At 35.8% G+C, this 23,095-nt stretch overlaps 4 protein-coding genes and 1 pseudogene across 4 annotated transcripts; 3 read left to right on the top strand and 2 right to left on the bottom strand.

The window, feature by feature from the left end:
• Window positions 1-3,164: 3,164 nt before the first annotated feature.
• Window positions 3,165-3,881, top strand: LOC148194375 (uncharacterized). The gene is made up of 2 exons (XM_088096278.1): window positions 3,165-3,661; window positions 3,734-3,881. The coding sequence occupies exons 1-2, from the start codon at window positions 3,165-3,167 to the stop codon at window positions 3,879-3,881; spliced, it is 645 nt and encodes a 214-aa protein (XP_087952404.1).
• A 157-nt stretch (window positions 3,882-4,038) lies between these two features.
• LOC148194374 (uncharacterized) lies at window positions 4,039-5,047 on the top strand (annotated as a pseudogene).
• A 5,798-nt stretch (window positions 5,048-10,845) lies between these two features.
• On the bottom strand, window positions 10,846-12,505 carry LOC124844651 (ammonium transporter 2 member 5-like). Its single transcript, XM_047321628.2, has 3 exons — window positions 11,915-12,505; window positions 11,520-11,805; window positions 10,846-11,429 (listed from the first exon to the last, which is right to left on the bottom strand). The coding sequence occupies exons 1-3, from the start codon at window positions 12,503-12,505 to the stop codon at window positions 10,870-10,872; spliced, it is 1,437 nt and encodes a 478-aa protein (XP_047177584.2). The 3' UTR covers window positions 10,846-10,869.
• A 3,286-nt stretch (window positions 12,506-15,791) lies between these two features.
• On the top strand, window positions 15,792-18,339 carry APG1 (S-adenosyl-L-methionine-dependent methyltransferases superfamily protein). The gene is made up of 4 exons (XM_047321626.2): window positions 15,792-15,935; window positions 16,087-16,661; window positions 17,020-17,326; window positions 18,055-18,339. The coding sequence occupies exons 2-4, from the start codon at window positions 16,096-16,098 to the stop codon at window positions 18,208-18,210; spliced, it is 1,029 nt and encodes a 342-aa protein (XP_047177582.1). The 5' UTR covers window positions 15,792-15,935; window positions 16,087-16,095; the 3' UTR covers window positions 18,211-18,339.
• A 1,793-nt stretch (window positions 18,340-20,132) lies between these two features.
• LOC124847087 (uncharacterized) lies at window positions 20,133-22,536 on the bottom strand. Its single transcript, XM_047324479.2, has one exon. The coding sequence runs from the start codon at window positions 22,166-22,168 to the stop codon at window positions 20,348-20,350; it is 1,821 nt and encodes a 606-aa protein (XP_047180435.2). The 5' UTR covers window positions 22,169-22,536; the 3' UTR covers window positions 20,133-20,347.
• Between the last annotated feature and the right edge of the window lie 559 nt (window positions 22,537-23,095).

Genomic DNA, 23,095 nt, shown 5'->3' with positions numbered 1-23,095 from the left:
TTACCAAGCCAAAAAATGTGTTTCAAAGTTGGGATTGGATGTGAAGAAGATTGATTGTTGTGTTAATGGATGTATGTTATTCTATGACAATGACAGTGGCAAAAATGATGCACTGTTGGTTGAATGCAAGTTTTGTGGCTCACCTCGATATCAGACAATGCATGCTGGACGGAGGCAAAAAAAACCAATTCCATTAAAGTCCATGTTCTACTTACCTATAATTCCAAGATTACAAAGATTGTTTACTTCAATGCAAACAGCAGAACACATGACATGGCATGATGGTAACAAAACTCCGGGACTTTTGCGTCATCCTTCTGATGGTGAAGCTTGGAAGCACTTCAATCGTAAACATCCATCCTTTGCTAGTGAACCGCATAACGTCAGACTTGGTCTATGCTCTGATGGGTTTACCCCGTACATTCAGGCGTCTGCATCACCGTATTCATGTTGGCCCGTGATAGTTACCCCATACAATCTACCACCTGAGATGTGCATGACAAAGCCTTACATGTTTTTATCGTGTATAATACCAGGTCCATCTAATCCCAAATCATTGATTGATGTTTACTTGGAGCCTTTGATTGATGATTTGAAGAAGTTGTGGAATGGTGTTTGGACGTATGACGTTTCAAGGAGGCAAAATTTCCTTATGAGGGCAGCCTTGATGTGGACTATTAATGACTTCCCAGCGTACGGCATGTTATCTGGTTGGAGCACACATGGTCGATTAGCTTGTCCACATTGCATGGAACATACAAAGTCATTCCAATTGAGTCATGGCCGGAAAAGTAGTTGGTTTGACTGCCATCGACAGTTCTTGCCTATTGATCACCCCTTTAGAAGAAACAAAAAGGCATTTCGCAAAGGACAAGTTGAAACGGATATGCCCCCGCCAAAGTTGACTGGATCACACGTGTGGAGAAGAGTGAAAGACTATCCAAAAGTGACTGAATCTGGTCAGAATAGGCTAGAAGGGTTTGGGGAATGGCATAATTGGACTAAAAGAAGCATATTCTGGGAACTTCCCTATTGGAAGGACAACTTGCTAAGACACAACATCGATGTCATGCACACAGAAAAAAATTTCTTTGACAATGTCTTCAACACAGTCATGGATGTTAAAGGTAAGACAAAAGATAATGAGAAAGCAAGAAAAGATTTACCTTTGTATTGTGGACGAAAAGACTTAGAGTTGAAGGCACAAGGTAACGGCCGATTATTTAAACCAAAAGCAAATTACACCATGTCAAAAGACGAGACAAGAATAGTGTGTGGATGGATCAAGGAGCTTAGAATGCCAGATGGATATGCTTCTAACTTGTCCAGATGTGCCAATGTTCAGAATGGTACTATTCAAGGGTTGAAGAGTCATGATTGTCATGTATCCATGGAGACTTTCATCCCTCTTGCGTTCAGTTGTTTGCCAATGCACGTGTTAAATCCACTGATAGAAATCAGTAACTTCTTTAAAGATTTGTGCTGCACGACACTAAAGGAAGATTCCCTTAAAAAGATGGATGAAAATATCCCGATTATTCTCTGCAAATTGGAAAGAATATTCCCTCCTGCATTCTTTGATTCAATGGAGCACATTCCAATTCATCTTGCATATGAAGCTTGGCTCGGGGGACCCGTGCAGTACAGGTGGATGTATCCCTTTGAAAGGTTTATGGGAGAATCCAAACGCTCAGTTAAAAATAAAGCTAGAATGGAAGGCTCAATTTGTGCAGCTTACTTGCACAGAGAGACAACTTATTTTTGTTCCCATTATTTCAAGAACTTCATGTTGTCCCCCACTCATGTCAGAAATGAAATGCAATGGCAAGTTGAACCACGTGAAGGTGCATTATCAGTTTTCCGACAATCAGGCCGTCACGCAGGGAAATAATTCACTCATTGGTTAACTGATGCTGAATTCAACTCTGCTCATGTCCATGTCTTGATCAATTGCAGTGAAGTAAAGCCGTACCTTGAGTATGTCATCATCCATCTCTAATCTATCAAACGGTTTAATTGTTATACACTAATGAATTTCATTTGTACCAGCTCATTTGTTGTGGCTGAGCAAGTCGCAGAAGGAAATACTTCTGCTAGAATACACTCAGAGTTTCCCCATTGGTTTAGAAATCAGGTCCGTAGTTTTCCCTACGTTTAAAGCAAGGTTAATTTGACTATTGCTTTTATAATTTTGTTAGTTCCTTTGTAGGTTTTTAATCAGGCATTAACTCCCACGGTTCAAGAGTTAAGACATCTCTCCAATTGGCCAATGAGATGTGTCAAAGAATGGCACACTTACTTCATCAATGGTTACAAATTCCATACACATGAATGGTCTAAAGGAAAGAAAACATCAAATTGTGGTGTGTATGTCAAGGGCCTAACAGAGGGGTCTTATGATGATTTCTACGGCATCATTCATAAAATATATGAGTTAGAGTACAACAGCACTACTTCTCCAAACAGAGTGGTACTCTTTTATTGTGAATGGTTTGATCCTTCTAGAGCTGGTACTAGAGTCGATCCACGCTTTAATATTGTCGAACTGAACCAGAGATTAAGATATGGGCCTTTTGATCCTTTCATTCTACCATCTAATGTCAGACAGGTTTATTATGTGCCATATCCACCATTTCGCAATATTGACAAGCGTGGTTGGGCCGTAGCAATACAAACGAAGCCTAGAGGTCGCATAGACTCAAATGAAGTTGAGGAAGATGTAGCCTACCAACTTGACCAAATGTCACAACCACAAGAAATTATCGAAGTTGAACGTATAACCGCATTGGTCGACCCTGATGGTGATGGAGATGAATTAGAAGCAACAGTACAAGGTGATGAAGAACAAGAGGAAGAAGAAGAAGAAGAAGAAGAAGAAGAAGAAGAAGATGAAGAAGAAGAAGATGATGATGATGATGACGATGAAGAAGAAGAACAACAAGAAGAAGACGATGATGAAGATGAAGATGAAGATGATGATCATGATGACGATGATTGAATGTTGAACATCTATTGTAGCAAATTGGACTATCATTTCATTACCATTATCTAAAATACCATCTTTAAGTTGTATGCAATTACTTATACATTGACTTTGAAAACAATAGATCGTTCTTTATTTATTTATATTTTTTCGCTTTATTTGTAACCATTTGAATGCAGTAATGACGGGACAAGGTTCAGAGTGTCCTGATAAAGGAAAAGGGGTAGCAAGGCCTACGAAGAGGCAACGACAGGCACCAAAGTATGTACTTAGGGTGCCTGCTAGACTACCTACCCCTGCTCCCGGTAGTTCATCATCTGTGGGGCCTCCTCCTACCCCTAGTATACAGACTCCTACACCAGTAGTAGACCCTACTCCTCCTCCTGCAGTACACCCTTCTACTACCACTGCAGTAGACCCTTCTCCTCCTCCTGCAGCACACCCTTCTACAACCCCTACAGCAGACCCTCTTCCTCCTCCTATTATTGCCACCCCCACTCCTCCCCCTATTGTTATTACCCCCACTCCTCTCCCTGACCCTACTTCTATACCTTCCTCATCTTCTGTACCTCCTTCTGAGACTGTCACACCACTTGGTGATCCAGATTCAAGTGGTGATGCTGAAGATCTTGACCTGCCCCTCCATGATCGACCATGGATTGAGCCCTATGGTAAAGGGTAAGTTTATAATCTGTTGATATCATTTGATGTTTAAACCATATTGTAATTGAAATGAGTTTTGTTATGCAGGTTTATTCCATCTAGGGTTGCTTCCCAGGCCATCACACGTTCAATAAAGCAACAGTTTTTAACTCCATGGCCTACTTGGGGAGCAATACCTCATGACGACAGAAAGCCATTCTGGCAACGCTTTCAGGTGAGCAATCTATTACACTAATGTCCGTCTTATTTTAGTATGTTCTGTAATCAATGTTTGTTCTCTTTAATGTTACAGATGAAGGTGCAGTGGAAACCTGAACATGAAACTCAGATACACAGAAATTTCCACATGAAAGCATCTCATCGGCTGTCAGAGATGTTTAGGGATGCCCGGAATGCAGGACAGCGCCCTAACTGGCTGGGTGAGCACATTTGGAACTCTTTACTGGCCCATTGGAATACAGTAGAGTTCCGCAATAAGTGTGCCAAAGCCCAGCGGAACAGAGCGTCTGAAAGGGGTGGCACCCTGCATACTGGTGGGTCGATCACTATTCATGAGCATGCCATTCGTATGGTATAATCTCATTACATAACTTTTTCTTTCATACATAAGTTATGTATATTCTATTTCATATGTACGCTTGTAATTCTTAATTATGTTACAGGCACAGGCTCTAGGACGGGCGGTCCATGTTGATGAGGTCTTTGCACAGACTCATGTTCGGAAGGGAACTAATCAATTTGTTGATGAAAGATCTCGAAAGACTTATGTAAGCAAATAACACTATTACTATTACTAATTGTTCATTTATGTTATACTATCGTTCCCTGACATTGCTTTTAATGTTTCAATAGGAAGACTTTTCTACGAGACTTTCACAGGTTAGATCTGAACATGAGTCAGCTCCTACACCGGATGATGCCAGTAATGCAGATGATGACATCCGTAGGACACAGTGCTGGATCGACATCGTTGGTGGGAAGAAAAAGGGACAAGTGTATGGTGCGGGACAGCTTGCTGCAAACTATACAGCATCCAGAGGAGGTACTATGAAGCACCAGCCTTCTTCTTCCACCAGTACTCCTGACGAGGTTCTTCAACTCAGGCAGGAACTCCATCAACGTGAGCAGGAGATCACTGATCTCAGAGCAGAGTTTACAAATTTTAAGGCCCTGGTCATGAGAGTCTTGCCTCAAACCTCACAGGACGAACAAAATATCCCTCCCACCCAGTCACGACCCTCCTCATCACCTGCTGCCACTCAGCAGCCCACATCAGTCCAACCCTCATCAGTCCAACCCTCATCAGTCTAACCCTCATCAGTCCAACCCACACCAGTCCAGCCATCAGTAGAGGAGCAGGATGATGAAGATCATTCTGATGATAGTTATGTACATTATTAGTTTCATTTTCTTCTTACTTTGTTAGACAAACATTTAGATATTAGAACATTTTAGACTTGATATCATTTCAGTGTTAGTTAGATCTACTTCCAGACTTTGGATGTTAGAACATCCTTTTGTTACATTGTTTTATATTTGAACTATAATTACATAATCTATACATTAATGGATGTTCTATGGATTAATTGATGTTCAATGGATATTGATAATTGATTGCATCTTTGAGATGCACATTATGCATGTTTGTATGTGCTTGAAAACTGATATGCAGGTCTGTTTGTAATTGAAATTTGATATACAGGTGTGGGTTGCAAAGAAAAACCATTTCTCTGAAACCTGCTCTGCATTTTACCGAAGGCTTTTGCCCTTCGGTAAATGCCCACAGCAGGTCATTACCGAAGGCTTCTGCCCTTCGGTAAATACCCTCGAATGGCCATTACCGAGGGCTTTTGCCCTTCGGTAATTACCGAGGGCTTCTGCCCTTCGGTAATTACCGAAGGGCAGAAGCCCTCGGTAATTGTTAGCGACAAGAGATTTACCGAAGGATTTTTGGCCGTCGATAAGCCTTCGGTAAACACCCATTATCGACGGCCTTTGGCATTTTCCGAGGGCTTCTGGCCTTCGGTAATACCCTACTTTTTTGTAGTGGACTCACGAGTTCTAACTCGTTTTGACAACACTATTTTTCACCTTTTTCACATCCGAACAACGCATAACTCTTCCTCCCATATTGACTATTAATTGTATCAAATCTCATAATAACAATAACAAACCTAAGCTCTAAAGAAATACCTTGCACCCACTCAAATAACTTATCATGTGTATAAAATACCTCATCAATTATAAAATTCCTAGCATAATCACCTACAAACAACACAAACTAATGAATACATAATTCTCTCCAAGCATAATTGCATAATTTCACATCAATGCATCTCATTTCCATATTACAATATTCGTGTTATGTACTGGATTACAAATCCGATATGACTGGGAAAAGAAAACCAGATTACAAAATTTGGGTGAATTGATGTGGACTAGATTATGAAATTCAGTATGAACTTATGGAATCTAATCAATAGATTTCAGAATGTAGTGTGCAACACTTGATTCGGGAAAACCGTACTAGATATCAAAATCTAGTTAAATTTTCTCAAATACCAGATTTTGAAATCGAGTGAGTACACCCCCTAAAAATCCATACCAAATTTCATAATCCGGTCAACATCCATTTTCTGGATTTCGTTCTTCACTGATTCGATTTGTTATCCATATTTGGTGAACCAAACCAGAATGTGAAATCCGGTGAAAAAAATTCCTTATAACCGAATTCCATAATCAAATTCTTCCACAACCAAAATCCAAAATACCCTAAATCATCACACCTGAAACCTCTTCTTTAATACTTCATACCAAAATGTTATCCGGATTTGAAGTTGAAGATTACTTTGTTGAAATAATCTTCCACCAAACCTCTTTGAATAAATGCTTAGTTCTTTAATGTAAAGCAAAACGAGATTTTTGTGAGCAAGAGGAAGAATGTCTGAATTTAGGTTAAGGAAGAAGAGTTTTATGGAGAAAGGAAGAAGAGAGCTGTATTAATTTATTTAATTATTTAATATACAATAATGAGGGATAAAATGGGAATAAAAAGAAAATTTGGAGTGTAGGAAAAAATCTCTAATATTTATGTTGTTAATAAAATAAATAACCATGACAATATATATATATATATATCCCGTGACAAGAAGTCAAATATGAAACTTAATTTACATTTATCAAAACATAGTTTTCCTAAAAGTACTTGATTTTTTTTATTAATATAGTGAGAACAATACAATATGATCTACATTATCAAAAATAATAATTGTAATTGTTATTGATTAGAAAAAAAAAACTTCGAGTGACGTCAATTAAAAAAAATCTAAATTGACATAAATTTTAAAAATAATGTGTTTGACATAAGTCGAAAAATATTATTGATATTAAATGAGTAAATCCTAATTAAAGTTGGTTGACAAATAACATCAATAATCCGGTGTCACGTAAAACACAAACATAATTGACTTTACTAAAGGAAGTATTTATTATTTATAAAAAAAAATATTCGTTACAAGAAAATTTATAAATAATGAGTAAAAATATATTTAAAGACTAATTTTTTTGATTATAAATCAATTTAGAAATAAATTTTATTAGTAGTCAAAACTTTTGGTAGCTAACGTTAGTGATCAATTTAAATACCAATTCATAATAGAAACTATTTTAGTTACTAATTTAGAAACTGATTATAATATTTTAGGATTAAATATGTTTTTAGTCCCTAAACTATCAAGTGATATTGGTTTTGTCCCTCGCTTTGTTCATTTTCGTCCTCTTACTTTTGAAACTCGTATTTTTAGTCCTTAAAATGTAACTGCGTTAAGTTTTCAGTAAGGTAGCAAACGGCGCGCGTGATGTCACATTTCCTTAAAATTATTCATTATCAATAATTTTTAGTTTATAAATTATTCACTATAATAACTAGTTATTTTTAGTTATTAAAATTGGTCATTATTTAAAAAAATTATTTATTGGTTGAGTTCATGATACTTAAATCTCGACAAAAAATAATGTATATCAATCTTAGCTAAATCAACCATGTTCTAACTAAAACCTTAAAGAGAATCAATTATATTAATTACGTTATATTTGTTACTATTTTCTCACGTGTGTATGCTTTTGCATGTTTATCTTTCGTGTATATATTTTTCTCTCTTTTAGTTGTTCAACGTAATAAATCTTTCTATCAATACATTTATTTTCTTATTTTCTCTCCATTGTTTATATAAGAGATGAAGGATTAACCATGACTTATGTACGTCCAAATATTTCCACATCCACCTCCAACCCATTTGTTCAATCTTTTACACCCCCATACATTCTCCAATCCTATCAACATCAAATTAGATGATGAAATTTTGTTAGTTTGGAAACAAAAAATCTCACCACCATCATTGGTTTATCTTTCTTTCAACATCTTGATGGTTCTAATCCTTCACCACAATTCGCCACCATTGAAGATCGCACAAACAAGATCATCAACCCTCAACTTCTCCATTTTCAAAAGCAAGATCAATTAATAGTTGCTTGAGTGCTTTAATCTGTCTTCAAAAATGCTCACCAAAATGGTTTGACTAACCACATCTGCACAGATCTGGTAATAGCTTGTAAACTATTATACAAGTCAATCTCATGTAAAGATAAAAAAAATTAAAGATCCAACTCAAAACCTAGAAACACGATTGTTCAATTGCTGACTACGTTCTTGATATTAAACACACTATTGATTCTCTCGCAGCTATAGACACACCAATCTTTGAAGATGATCACAATGTTGAAAGTCTCACATCGATTAGTTATAAGGTCAATTCATAATATATGAGTGGGTGCAAATCTCATCTGACTAGCTAGTTTTGTGGGGTTGAGTTAGGCTTAAAGTCTACTTCTTAACATGGTATCAGAGCCAGGTTAGACCGATGTGGGACTTTCAACACACAATGATGCCATCTTGAACAATTTTACCTAACCAATATGATGTTTTTATCACTGTCATCCTCTCACGTATTGACCCTTATTCTGTTGAAGAGATCAAAGCTTTACTCCTTGCAAAAAAAGAAAGATTAGAAAAATATAAAATCTCTTACTCCACCGTTCAAACTCACATCACAACCCATTTGTGATTCAACAACACCAATTCTTGTGGAAGAAGTAACACTTGCGGTGGTCGTCCCTCCATGAAAGTGGTCAATTTTTTCGAAGTCATCATATACAATTCAAATATAAATTTTCAGTACATAATATATATTTTCAAAATCAAAATAAACATTTATTAAATAAAAAAGCTAATCTAACTTAGAAAAAAAAAAGTTAATTAAAATGTCATTTATTCAATGCTAGACTTTTATGCTTTGCTCACATGTGAGGATTTGTGAAAGATGATTTGGGAGAGAGTGATTGAATGGATTTGAGGGTAAATTTTTTGTTGTTTGTTTGAGTGGATTTGAAGGTAATTGAGAATGAATATAGAAGTAAAGTTTATGAGAATTAATGTAGGATTTGATTGATGTGATAGATGAAAAAAATTTGTTTAATTGGTATAAATTAAAGATTACCAAAATGCCCCTAGTTATTAAAATAATATAAAATGATAATTGTTAAGGTTATATTTAATTGTAAAAATATTTATAAAAAGTAAAAAATTAAAAATAATTAATAAGATTGATTTTTAAAATGTAAAAAAATTATAATTTAGTAAAATGAATTTATAATAAAATTAAGGTTTAATAGCCAATTTAGTCCCCACTTTGGTTGAAAAATCTCAATTTAGTCCCTCGTTATAAAAGTGTTTTACATTAGTCCTAACTTTTAAAATAGTGGGTCAGATTGGTCACTTTCGTTAAATATAAGTTAACGAAATTAATGGATGATGATGTGACACAGCTTAAAGCTGATGTGTTAGATTGGTCCCTCGTTAGCTTTAAGTTGTGTCACATCATCATCCATTAATTTTGTTAACTTATATTTAACAGAAAGGACCAATCTGACCCACTATTTTAAAAGTTAGGACTAATTCAAAACACTTTTATAACGAGGGACTAAATTGAGATTTTTCAACCAAAGTGAGGACTAAATTGGCTATTAAACCTAAAATTAATTTTTAAAATCTAAAAATAAAATGTTATGTCTTTATATATATATATATATATATATATATATATATATATATATATATATATATATATATATATATAATTGATGTCCCAGATTAATTCATTCTTATTTTTATCCTAATTCAATTCAAACTCAAAATTTAATAAATAAAAAATAGTAAAATAAAATAAAAAACATACCTCTGAAATAATTGTTGTATTGTTGTCGTTTCTCCACTATGCAACTTTTAAAGAAGGTTGCCTAGGAACTTTCGTAAAAAACTTTGCCAAAATTGCAATAGTGTTATTGTATTTGATGTCATGGAATTCCCTTTACACACTAGTGTGTATGGATAATTTGATTGACAAAAAAAATAGTGTTTGAAAGTTCTATTACTTTATTTTAAAATCGTTTTTCTAGACACATTTATGATATTTTGGAGAAGTTTTAAAATTGATCCCTAAAAGCAAATTGCTAATTAATTCTATATTTTGAGCTTTGTTATGATTATAATTGAAAGTCTATGATGAAGTTGGTAAAAAGAATACCTCATAATTTCTAAATTGATAGAGTTGGTTAAAGATAACATGAATTGAATTGAATTTATCTAAAAAAGTTATTTATACACATAAAGTATTGATCAACACTTTATGAATACTTAAAAAAGAAAAGATAAAAGTCACGAGTTTATAAAATAAGATATATAATATAATAAAAAAATGTTTAATAGATATTTATGAGTATAGATGTATATGATTATCCTCTTTCTGGATCATATAAGTCACAAGATTGAACTACATAGATAAAATATATATTATTTGATAGGAAAATGATTTTTTAACATAACATTTTTTACAATAGCCGTGATGTTTCGTGATTCGTTCTGTTTAAAATATATAAATCAAGTGATTGATACGTTTAAAACATACAAACGAATAAAATAGTAATTATGTAAAAAAAATTATTAAAAAAAAGTTGTTAAGTTATAACAACATTACTATTTGATATTTGATAAAAGGGAAATGTAAAATGGAGTGATCTTCCAACAAAACAACCATGAGAGGAATGAAAATTCTCATCCTAACACCACTACACCTTATTTTAAACATTTCCCTCTCAAACAATGACAATCACTCCATTTCTGCATCAGTGGAAGTTTTTACATCAACAGTTGGCCATTCATGATTGATCCCAAAACTCAAAGCCTGAGTGGCAGTCTCAAGCCTCTCTCCATCACCCCACAATGCATATGCAACCTCACCATGCACTGCATCATCTCCAACTTCCAACTCATCTTCCTGCAGCCTAAGTGGAACAATGGTCTTAACAACCAAGCACACAATGCTGGTTGTGGTGACATTCAGAACTATTACAAACACGATGCCAAGAAGCTGAACCCCCATTTGCCTGCACCCTGCCTTAGGCCTCCCTCTGAATATGCCGTATACAAGGCCCGTATAGTGCACCGAATCCTCTACCCCATAGAAGAGACGGCAGAGGTCAGGGTCAGCAAAGAAACCAGCCAAAATACCACCTAAGCATCCAGCCACTGCATGAGTGTGGAAAACTGCCATGGTATCATCCACCTGTTTTAGGAGCCTAATCTCTTTGTGGAGGACCATCATTGTGTACCAGGGGATGCTTCCTGACATTATTCCCATTATCATTGCTGCCCAACCTTGCACCACACCTAAACTCAAACATATAAATCAAGTTTCAGATTCCTCACAAGGTTCAAACTTTCATAAAATATGTGGTTAAAGAAGGTTTGGTTTGGTACCGGCAGCAGGGGTGATGCAAACCAAACCAGTGATCATGCCTTGAGTGGCACCAATCACTGAAGGTTTTCCAAAGAAGAGGATATCAAGGAAAAGCCAAGTCAACAAACTCATGGCCGTGCAGACATGGGTGTTCAGAACGGCCAGAGATGCATCTATGCTGGCTGCGTATGGATCTCCACCGTTGAATCCGGTCCACCCCATCCATAGTAGGCCAGCCCCAGCCAGCATCAGAAGTATGTTGTTTGGAGGAAACCTCTCTCTATCCTTCACTGTCCTTGGCCCTACCTGCATACAGAATCACGTTCTCCACTTCATTCATGTCTTGTAATAAACTCATGTTACATATATAGTTACGAGGGAGATGATGTATGAAAGATGAATTATTTATACATACCCAAGATGCTGCGATGAAACCAGCAATCCCAGAAGAAAGGTGAATAACAAAGCCACCGGAGTAATCAATGAGGCCCATTTTGAACAACCATCCATCGGGGCTCCATATACTGAAGGCGCAGATGGTGTAAGAGAAGGTGACCCAAAGTGGAACGAATAACATCCAAGCGTAGAAGTTCATTCTCCCGAGCAACGCCCCTGCGATGAGAATCAACGTGATGGCAGCAAAGACGAGCTGAAAGTAGATCATAGTGGCGTTGGGAAAATCTCCAGAAAAAGCTTTGTCCCTAAGGAATTGTTGGTCTAAAGCCACGTTTGGACGTCCCAGAAATGGAAGAATCTTTTCACCAAAGGACATTTGGTAGCACCACCCCACCCAACAAACAAGAACCACCGCGAAAGCGTAGAGGGCCATGAACGCAGAGTTCAAAGCCCATTTCTTCTTGACTATGCTGCCGTAGAGGATGACCAGGCCCGGAACACTTTGCAGGCCCACCAGAGTGCCTGCCGTTAACTGCCACATGTTGTCCCCCTTGTTCATCCACTCCGGGCTTCCTTCATCGGGCAACAGGTTCGACGGTAAGTGATTCATCGTTTCCTAACACCCACTCTTCTCACTCTTTCCATCTGTATATTCTCATTGTATCTATGTTGCTGCGTTCATTGTTACAACGGAGAATCCAACGCCTAATATGTCATGCCACTGGAAACCCCGTGGATTCTTGTAGCTGGAATCTTTGTAATGTTCGATGATGACTTTTAACAATATACGAAGGCACAAGCATTTCCACACCAATATATTTTATTTCATTAAATGCAACTTAAACTTGGTATCTTTTATCTCTTGTGGGTTTCATACAGAGAAAAATAATTAAGTTGTTTTAAGGAACGTACAAATTATATTATTTATTTTTATTTTGTAATATAATTATTCTAATAATAACTCACGTACGTTAAAATAGTAAAAGAATCAAAATTTTAGTTTTCAAATATAAGATGACACTTAAGATTAGAGCATCTTTATTTCAAAATTGTTTATATTTAATTTATTTATTTTATTTGTTATAAATTTTCTCTTAATTTTCACTGAGCATGTTTGGAAGTTGCTAAGACATGTGAACACGGTAGATGAATCTTTGAAACTTGCCACAATCACATCATCGTTCATCCAATCTGACAACAAATTTTCCTGCAAGTTGTATTTCTCTTGGGTTTACCATCTCCTCGACTTTGAATCTTGTTGTATTTCTATCAAATTCAACCACACTATGGTGTTTGATTTCGAATCAGCATCCTGTGGACCTTCGTGACATTTTCATAATAGACATGACCATACGCTTATCATTGCGTATGCTGCAAAAATATTTAAGAAAGTATTAATGATTACGGATAACGAAGAATAATAAAGACGACATTCAATTGGTTAAATTTTTTAAAAATGAAGTAGTTACCAAGGTTCATAAAGTCCTTCAAACTTGTATCCATGAATCTTCGGATGAAATTTTGTGCAATGTGTTGAATGCAATACACATGCACACATTGCCATCCATTGGTTTGTCTGTTGAATGCTACACTAATGAAGTTGTGGCGATCCAAAATTAAGCACAAGTTTTGTTGAGGTGTTACATGTCTCTTAAGGTGTTTTAGAAAAAACAACCTGACTGCAATCTTTTTCTGTACGTGAGGATCCCACCAGAGCACCTTCTACTTCTAATAGGCCATGAACTAGATCAGAATTCTTCTCAACGAGTCCATAAGATGTGATCCCATTTTTTTCATCAGGTTCGAGTAGAGACCAAAGGTCTTGAGCCACCGATCCGGCAGAACAACTCAAAAGGTAAAGAAGTATCGTTAATTTCTTCATACTCGTTCCAAGTTCGAAGTACCACTTGTACAAATAAGAATCCCCCGTCACATGATTTCTTCTTCATATAGATAGATATAGGATCTATGGAGCAACTACTTAGAAGTACATTTTGTGAAATAGCCCTTCCTATTTGATAGAAAAGGATCCCATGATCCTGAACCGATCTTACCTGAGATCGGAAATCCCAAGTTTGTCTATGAAGAACATAACTAATTATATTAGTGTCTAAAGCGTCTACTGTTTCACCCTCAACTATAGCAAAAGCAATGGGGAGTATGTTGTTTCTCCCATCTTATGCCACATCCACCAAAAGAGTCCCCCTATATCTTTCGTACAAGAATGTTCTGTCCACTTGCACCAATGGTTTGCAATATGGGAATCCATCAATACAAGGTTTGAAGGTCCAGAAAAGTCTTTTGAAATATTGTTGGTTTTGTCGAACCTCCTGGCCATCAATAATTGGTTATGTTTTCAATTTGTACACAAAGTTGGGAAGAAAAGTTTGCAAGGATTGTAGTAGGCATAACAATTTGTTGAACGATTCTTCCCAATACCCATACACATGTTCAATTGCATGTTGTTTAGCCAACCAAGCCTTTCTATAGGATGTAGTGTTCCCCCACAGAGGTCTTAATGGAAACAATAATTATTGCAATTGGTGTGGATGGGTCAGATTCGACCATCTCACGTATGTGATGAGAAATGATTCATGATCCCAGCCTGTTGTGATCTCTTGTGTGATGAGTTACGTCGCACATGTGTGGGCACCATCAATTTTTCTTATTTTTCAGACTTGATCTTGTGTACGATGGCTTGACAGTTTCATGGATATTGTTGATGAACACATTCCACCCTCAACATTGTTGTGTTAGAATGTGTCGTTTTGTATGTACAATGGTTTTGTATGTGAAATGTGTTTAGAGCATCAATGACTTGTTTCTTGGTTTGGAACCTCATTCCCTGAGTCAATGTTCCTTGATGGTCAAAAGTGCCATGCAAAACCGAATGGTGATCATATACATGAGGATATTTTGTAGATGCGAGGGAAATTCTTCATAGGATTAGAGGTGTTGAGGTAGGTTGTATGGAATAGATGTAAAAGGTTGTTGTTGTTGTTGATGTATTGAGGGGATATCTAAGTTTTGTTTATCATGATCGTGTTGGCTTAGAATTTCATCTTCACTAAATGGATCTAATGATGATGAAGGTAAACCTAATATTTCATTTTCTTATAAAGTAGGAGGGATAAGGGTTCTGTGTTTTGATGTGAGAGATATTGGAAAAGTTGTGAGGTGGATAGACTGATTAATAGTTCGGTGTATGACTCAACGATTTTTGAAACCCGTTAAAGACCTCAACGATTTTCCAAAGCCAATCAATGACTCTACGTTGTTCAATAGGCCTCACTATGTGTGTTATTAATGAAAAAAATACACAGTGATAATTCTATATATCGTTCTAATATATATATATATATATATATATATATATATATATATATATTTGGTATATTATTAAATTCATAATTTTATATTTTAAATAAAATTAATTTTACAAATTATTTTATATTTGATAAGAATGGAAGAGAAAATAAAAGTATGGAGATGTTTGTTTTTCTCCAAAATTAAGATTATAGAATTCTAGGAAATTTTCGTGAATCTTTAATTATATTTTTAATTTAAGTTTAATTCTCGTATTGTTAGATTTTTCATTAAAGTTAAAAATCAATAAACTCATTCAATGTTAATAATATAAAAAATAATCTTAACTAAACTATTTTATTTACCAACTAGTATTTCTTTAGAAGTTTAAAAATATTTTTTTGTTTAATACTTCTTTTTACCATTTGCTTAGCAGAGACATTGAACAAGGTATCTCCCATCAGCATGTAAATGGTTGCAAAAAGAAGTATTCACTGAATAATCATCTGTATTGATAATCTTCCCTGATTTGGTTTTGGTGTACTAATTGTTCTGAATTCTTACTAATTGGAGAGGATAAAAAGTGTAAAAAACTCAATTTGGTGTAACGCTATCTTAATAACGTATAATTTGGTGTTGGTTTTCTTATGTAGTAGCAGTGAGTGGTTAGAAATGAATCTGAATTAATAGTACTATTTTGTGTGAGCCACACCAAATTCAACCGCCACTTTAAGGTTATGCTTCCCCTTTTTGTTTCTTCTTCTTCCTTACCTAAGCCTAATAATTTCCCACTTTCCGCCTTCGTTTTTCTGGATAACATCTCTGTTTCCACGATAAACTAATGCTTCTTTTCAATTGAACTTTTTTTGTGGTTTTTCTGTGTAGATTGGTTCAATGGCTTCGGTAATGCTCAGTGGAACTGAAAAGCTAACTCTGAGAACCCTAACCGGAAACGGGTTGGGTTTCACGGCTTCAGATTTTCATGGTAAGGCTTTTCCCAGAGTGAGTTTTGTTACTACTAGCAGTGCTAGAATCCCCAACTCTAGGAGCATGGTGGTGCCCAAGTGTAGTGTCTCGGCTTCCAGGCCAACGTCGCAGCCCAGGTTCATTCAGCACAAGAAAGAGGCGTTTTGGTTCTATAGGTTTCTCTCTATTGTTTATGACCATGTGATTAACCCTGGCCATTGGACCGAGGACATGAGGGATGAAGCCCTTGAACCCGCTGATCTCAGTTCCAGGGATATGCTTGTTGTTGATGTTGGTGGTGGCACGGGTTTCACCACTCTGGGAATTGTCAAGCACGTGAATGCCAAAAATGTCACCATCCTTGACCAGTCACCCCACCAGCTTGCTAAGGCCAAGCAGAAGGAACCACTCAAGGAGTGCAAGATAATCGAAGGGGATGCTGAGGATCTCCCCTTTCGAACTGATTATGCTGATCGATATGTATCAGCAGGAAGGTAAATCTTGTCTTTACCTGTCTTGTCTATGATGTTTTAATTTGTTCTTATATGATGATATTGTGTGATGACAAATTTTCATTGCTGTGCTATAGTTGCATTGTCGTTATTGAAGAGTTCGGATCATTCAGTGACCTAGATTGGAAGTTAATTTACATTTTGGTTATTTTATGTGTATATAGATGTATATTACTGCGTTTGGTTCCTCATCCCAGATGTGATTTCTCATGTTTTTGGATGTGATTTTAAGAAGCAAATAGTTAAAGCTTCCACATTCCAAGTGTGATTTTTACTTCTCAATGGATTTCCAATAGTGGTTAGCTGTAAAAGAGGTGATTTGCGTGCTTTTGTTTCTCAGTATTGAGTATTGGCCGGATCCGCAGCGAGGCATCAAGGAAGCTTACAGAGTTTTGAAACTTGGAGGCAAGGCGTGTCTAATTGGTCCTGTGTACCCAACATTTTGGTTGTCTCGTTTCTTTGCAGATGTTTGGATGCTCTTTCCCAAGGAGGAGGAGTATATTGACTGGTTTCAAAAGGCAGGGTTTAAGGATGTCCAACTGAAAAGGATTGGTCCAAAATGGTATCGTGGAGTTCGCCGGCATGGCTTGATTATGGGTTGTTCTGTGACCGGTGTTAAACCTGCATCTGGGGATTCTCCTTTGCAGGTATTTGTCTTCTTAGGTTTTCAATCTATATTTTTGTTCTTTTGCCCCTGTTTTCTTCGGGGATTTGTTATATATGACTAACAATTTGTTAGTCATATATTAACTTGAACTCCTAGATGATGTGCAGATGTAATCATAAACAAAGTAGACACTTAACATGAATAATTAGCAGATGTAATCATTTGCTGAGTATGATGATCAAACTAACAAGGTTGAATTTACTGCTTGCTTTCAGTTTTGATTTACATGCTTAGTTAGGTCAACAAGTTTCACACTTTCATTTCAACTTATAAAGGCTCTCATTCATTGAATAAGTTGAAGTGTAATATAATAGTTTCTGTTTACAAAATTATTGTACAGAGGCAAGCAAATGTTCTGGTTTTCTTTAACTGAATGTTATATTTTATGTTCTTTGAGTAAATATCATGAATAATTTGGTTTAGAGGCTGGATTTCCAATTAAGGGCTAACCTACTTTACCTTTTGCCTATGTAAGACATAGTTTTCTTGCTCAGCTGCAAAATTTCCATTCAAAATAATATAGTTATAGGATTTAAGGTTTGATTTAATATGCGATTTGTTTTCAAAATGTATACATTATTATCCCCTTGACTTTACAAGATGGTAATGTATTAGTATATTTCAAAAGTATATTTCCTTATTGTAGCTTAACAAGAGGAGTAAAATGTAAAATATGATGTTTGACTGGGTTTCTACAATTTGCTGCAGCTTGGTCCAAAGGAAGAAGATGTTGAAAAGCCCGTCAATCCATTTGTCTTCTTAATGCGCTTTCTTTTGGGTGCCTTGGCAGCTACATGGTTTGTGTTGGTTCCTATTTACATGTGGCTCAAAGATCAAATTGTTCCCAAAGGTCAGCCAATCTAAGAGATATTGGTAGTTAAACCTTTTGATACTTAATCAACTTCTAGTTCAAAGTTTCATCCAATTTACGTGCAACTAAGAAACATCTATCAAACGTCAATTAGTTTATTATGGAATTGAGCTCAATTTTTATGGGTGCTCTTAGCTATATGATAATTTTGGGTGTCAGCATATTAGTCAAAATCTAAGAGTTAGATGGCAGACTCATAAGTTTGCACTGTTTCCAAAAATTATGTTCGTTCCACAGCAAGTTATGATTGGAACAGTTTGAAATATGGGGGATCGTGGCTAAATTTTGAAAAAACAAAGAATTGTTTGGAGTTCATTTTTGGGTCAAAGGTTTTTGTTTTCCTCTTCTTCACATACAAATAAATGGTTTGTGTCTTCACCTTTTTCATCTTCAACACTGCTCGTGGTCTTCGTTCTATTTTGGGTGTTGTGTTTGTGCGGTGGGGGACCTAGTGTTGGTTTCCGTTTCGTTTCTTCATCAAAGGGCATTTACTTTTCATTTCCAGTGATTGATTTTGATTTGATTATTGCTTATTTTCAGTCACACACACATGTATCTACTATATGTATTACAATCTCAAGAATTAAGGTTTTGAGCTTTATATGATCTTAATCATAACATAATCTCCATTTAATCTTGAGAGGTCAGTTATTCCACCATGGCTACATAATGACAATGGTTTTAGTATGATAATCCTGAACTTTCAACAATTATTGGTTTTGGTTTTAGTTCTCATACTTAACTTTTTTTTATCAATTTGGTTCCAGGACTCTTACATAATGACTGCTTGTTTTTCATTGACGACGTTAATTTTTGTGTGCTAACGACGTGTGGTTAATATCGTTGATTCAAACAAAATAATAAAAAGGTGTTTAAAAATAATAATCGTATTTAAATTAAATATCAACAAAAGTATTAAGAATAATTATAATAATATTAATATTAATAATGAAATTATAATAACAAAGATAATTTAGTCATTATATATATATATATATATATATATATATATATATATATATATATATATATACATATTTAAATTATTATATCTCAAATCACTCAATTTTTCGCAAACTTTTTTTTGTATTTTTTTCACCTTTCACTAACCTGTTCGTTCTCTGATAATGGAAAAACAACCATTTGCTGTGCATAAGGAAATAAATCGGAAATATAAAGTGCCAAATGTAATAATCATGAAAAATAAGGAAACGACAACTCTAATATTTCCTTGCACATATGAGCTGATTTGGAAGGAAACGCACGTACACTATTGATTATGGTAATATTATATCTTTTAGATAAATAATTAAAACATATATACATATTACAAAAAATTATTTAAATTTAATAATTTTAAAGTTATTTATTTTAATATGTTACTATTTTAAAAACCTTTTTTATTTCATTAAATTTAATTATAATTTATTTTAATATATTATTATTTTAAAGATACATTTTATTTATTGAAATTTATAATAATATATTTTCATTCTAATTCATATTTTTAAAAATAATTTTTATATCAAATTATTTTAAAAAAATCATATAATTATTTTCTAAATATTAATATGAAAAAAAAATATTTTATCACAACAAATCAAATAAATTTTAATTTTTCTCACCATTTTTTCTTCACTTTTGCAATATTTTTTCTCCTAATCCAAACAGTTTTTTTTATCTATGGTGAAACGACCAGACTACTCAAACAAACAATAACTTACAATAGACACATTAACTAACTTTGAAAAAAAGTGATGGAATAATGCCAAGCTAAGGATTTATCAAACGTAGAATAACTCAATAAAAATCACAAAACTCATCAACAAAGAGCATGATGTTTAAAAGCAATAAGGAAGATCAAAATCAACCTACCAAGGTCATCCAAGGCTGTCTAGCACAAGTTAAAGCTCGCTTAAAACTAATACAAATTAAAGTATATACTAATTGACGTCAGAAAAGGGAAATCCCGACGTCATTTAACGTTGGTTTCCCCACTAGAGACGTTATATTGTTGTGCATACGTTTTGTAAAAGTGGAGGTGCTTTTGAAATCCTCGGAAGAAGGGGAGGCCTAACTCATCCCCACAAAACCGGCTTGTAAGGTGAGGTCTGCATCCACTTATATACTTTAATTTGGCCTTATCTCTAGTCGATGTGGGACTTCCAACACACCCCCCTCACGCCGAGGTATATACATCTCGAGCGTGAGATTAGACATTAATGGGTGGTCAATAGCGGCCCGATAATGGATGGAACAATATGCCCAACAAACAACCAATAATGCTAGGATAGGCTCTAACCATAGCTCTGATACCACACGAGTGCCATGAGTGTTTAAAGAGATTCTGACAAGCTGACCAGGTTCTTCAGTAAGGATTAGAAGGATTTGCATCCTCTGTTCTTCATTGCATACATCTAATAACTTCTGCATAAGGTAATTTCCAAAAGGATTCACCATAAGTTCCACTACATGATCAATGATCTCGTTAAATATCACTTGAACATCATCCCGTGTACCCTCATCAAACATTTTTTGCAAGAACCTACAGCCATGCTGATCTTTAGCCATTAAATATATATAACCTTGGGCTTCAGCTAGAGAATTGTATTTGGGCACCAAAGGTAAGGAGCAACCTATCCTGGCACCCCTAGGATTGTCAAAATTTCCTACAACCTGGTAAGGCATGCCTAGCTCTGATCTCTTGCAATGCTTATCAAAGCCAGTGCCCCGTAGTGCAGACTTACTATGATACATGGAAGAATCCGAACCTCTGCCAGCAACATAATTTACACCTTCACCTTGTATGATGAAGCTTCCCTCACTTGCAATTGCATCTATATTTCCTTGTGGGATTCTAGCATTTGATAGAGGGACAGCTCTTGCATTATTAGGCACAGAACGGCTATACTGCAGTAAATCTTGAACACCCAAATAAGGTCTTAAATTAACAAACTGAGGAGAGGTAGGCCATCTTTGCATGCCTGTTTCTTCAGTTAGATGCATTCCATTATTCTGAGCATAGAGTAACGCATCAACCACTGGATTTATACTCAAAGGAGTGTACTCCGGTGGCTGGCTTCGACTTCCTCCACTGTAGTAGTTATTCATCAGCTGCCTTGTCTGATGGCATGGAGACTTCAATGAACCACTAAAGTCATTTAATTGAGAAAGCATTGTCTCAGTCCTTTCAGCACACTGTCTTGATCCAAATAAATTAGCCATTCTATAGTCCCGGGTCAACCCGGACAAGGCCATATTCATTTCACCATCATGATTTACAGGGCTCCATGGCACAGGGGCTTGAACCCCAACACAATCCAAAGAACCTCTCCTGAAACTGCAATGTGCCCCGTTTGTGTGAACATTGCTGGGACCATTTCCAGTGAACGAACATTCTGGAAACAGTGGCCTATTCATGCCCATCGAATGTTCCTTGAAATCACAAGGCCTCTCTTGTTGATTGCTGATGTGCATTCGACTCAAATTGGCACACAGGTCAAATTCATCAACCAAACCTCCATTGGCATTATTAAAAACAGTTGAATCAGGTGTGATGAAACGGTTATTAGGGTAAGAAGAAGAACCTCCAGAAGGCATGGTGGATTTAAGATCCTCCAATGGAGGAGGGGTTGGTGATCCAGTGTCAGACAAAGCATGTCCAGAAGAGAACAAGCTTGAGGAAGAACCATCAGATTGCAGAGAAAAACCACTCGCAGGAGACGAGACACATGGATACTGAATCTGACTAAATGGGTCATCATCACACACACCACACATTCCATTAGACACAAAAAAACCATGATTATGATGATCATCACCATCACGAACATCATATGATTTCCCGTGGTAAAGATTGTTTGATGTTGCCTGAGGGATCTCATTCAGCAACATCTCAAGCTCCTCAAGGCCCCCATCGTCTTTCACATTCTCCAACATCTCTTTCCCCATCTCAATGCTTTCACACACCAACAACCAGTGACAGAACACAACAAAAAAAACAAAACGAAAAACAAACAAACCAAACTCACACACAACAATCAAAAGACTCCATGAATCAGAAAACCCATTTCAGACATAGATTAAAAGAGAGTAAATAACACAATCCTATCAGAAATTAGAAGCCTTGTGTCATCTTGGTTGCGCTCAGTGGTTGGAAAAACTGAAAAAGTTAGGTTCTTTGTTATTACGAAGAGAATTGGGATTGCATTTGCATTTGCATTTTGAGAAAATCATATTATTTGGGTAATGGGGATTGTCTGAGTGGAGTTGGTGAAGCATGCAAATATTGAAGATTTACATGCGGTCACTGGGAACCGTAGGCGTACACACTCAGCGTAGTCTCACAGACCATTAAAACTACATCTACAAATGGTATATGACATTAGAATTCTCATATTTCGACCTCATATACCCTTCAAAATGAGTAAATGCAGAGTTGTAAGAAATTACAACTGACCTTTGGTTTCCCACAGGCCAAGTAGACGTCGGAACAACGAAAACTTCCAACATCAATTTTCTCATTGGACTCTCAACAACTTTATAAATGATCACAACTGTCACTACATAGTTTGAGGGATATATGACGTCGACATTCTCCATTTCGCGATGCCATATACCCTTCGAAATGAGTATTTGCAGTTGCAAGAATTTACAACTAACCTTTGGTTTGCCACAGACCAAGTCGACATCGGAACAACAAAAACTTTCGACGTCAATTTGCTCATTGGACTCAATAATTTAATAATGATCACAATTATCATTACATAGTTCGAGGGATATATGATGTCGGTATTCTCCATTTTTCGATGTCATATATCCTTCGAAAGTTGTAAGGATTAAGTGATGACCTTTTGATTTTTCACTCACCAATTAGAC

Source organism: Vigna umbellata, chromosome 8 (assembly GCF_029865625.1).
Source record: "Vigna umbellata cultivar VRB3 chromosome 8, Vumbellata_1.0, whole genome shotgun sequence".
Taxonomy (NCBI): Eukaryota; Viridiplantae; Streptophyta; class Magnoliopsida; order Fabales; family Fabaceae; genus Vigna; species Vigna umbellata.
Note: the sequence above shows the minus strand (reverse complement) of the source record. Positions and strands in the feature narration are given on the sequence as shown.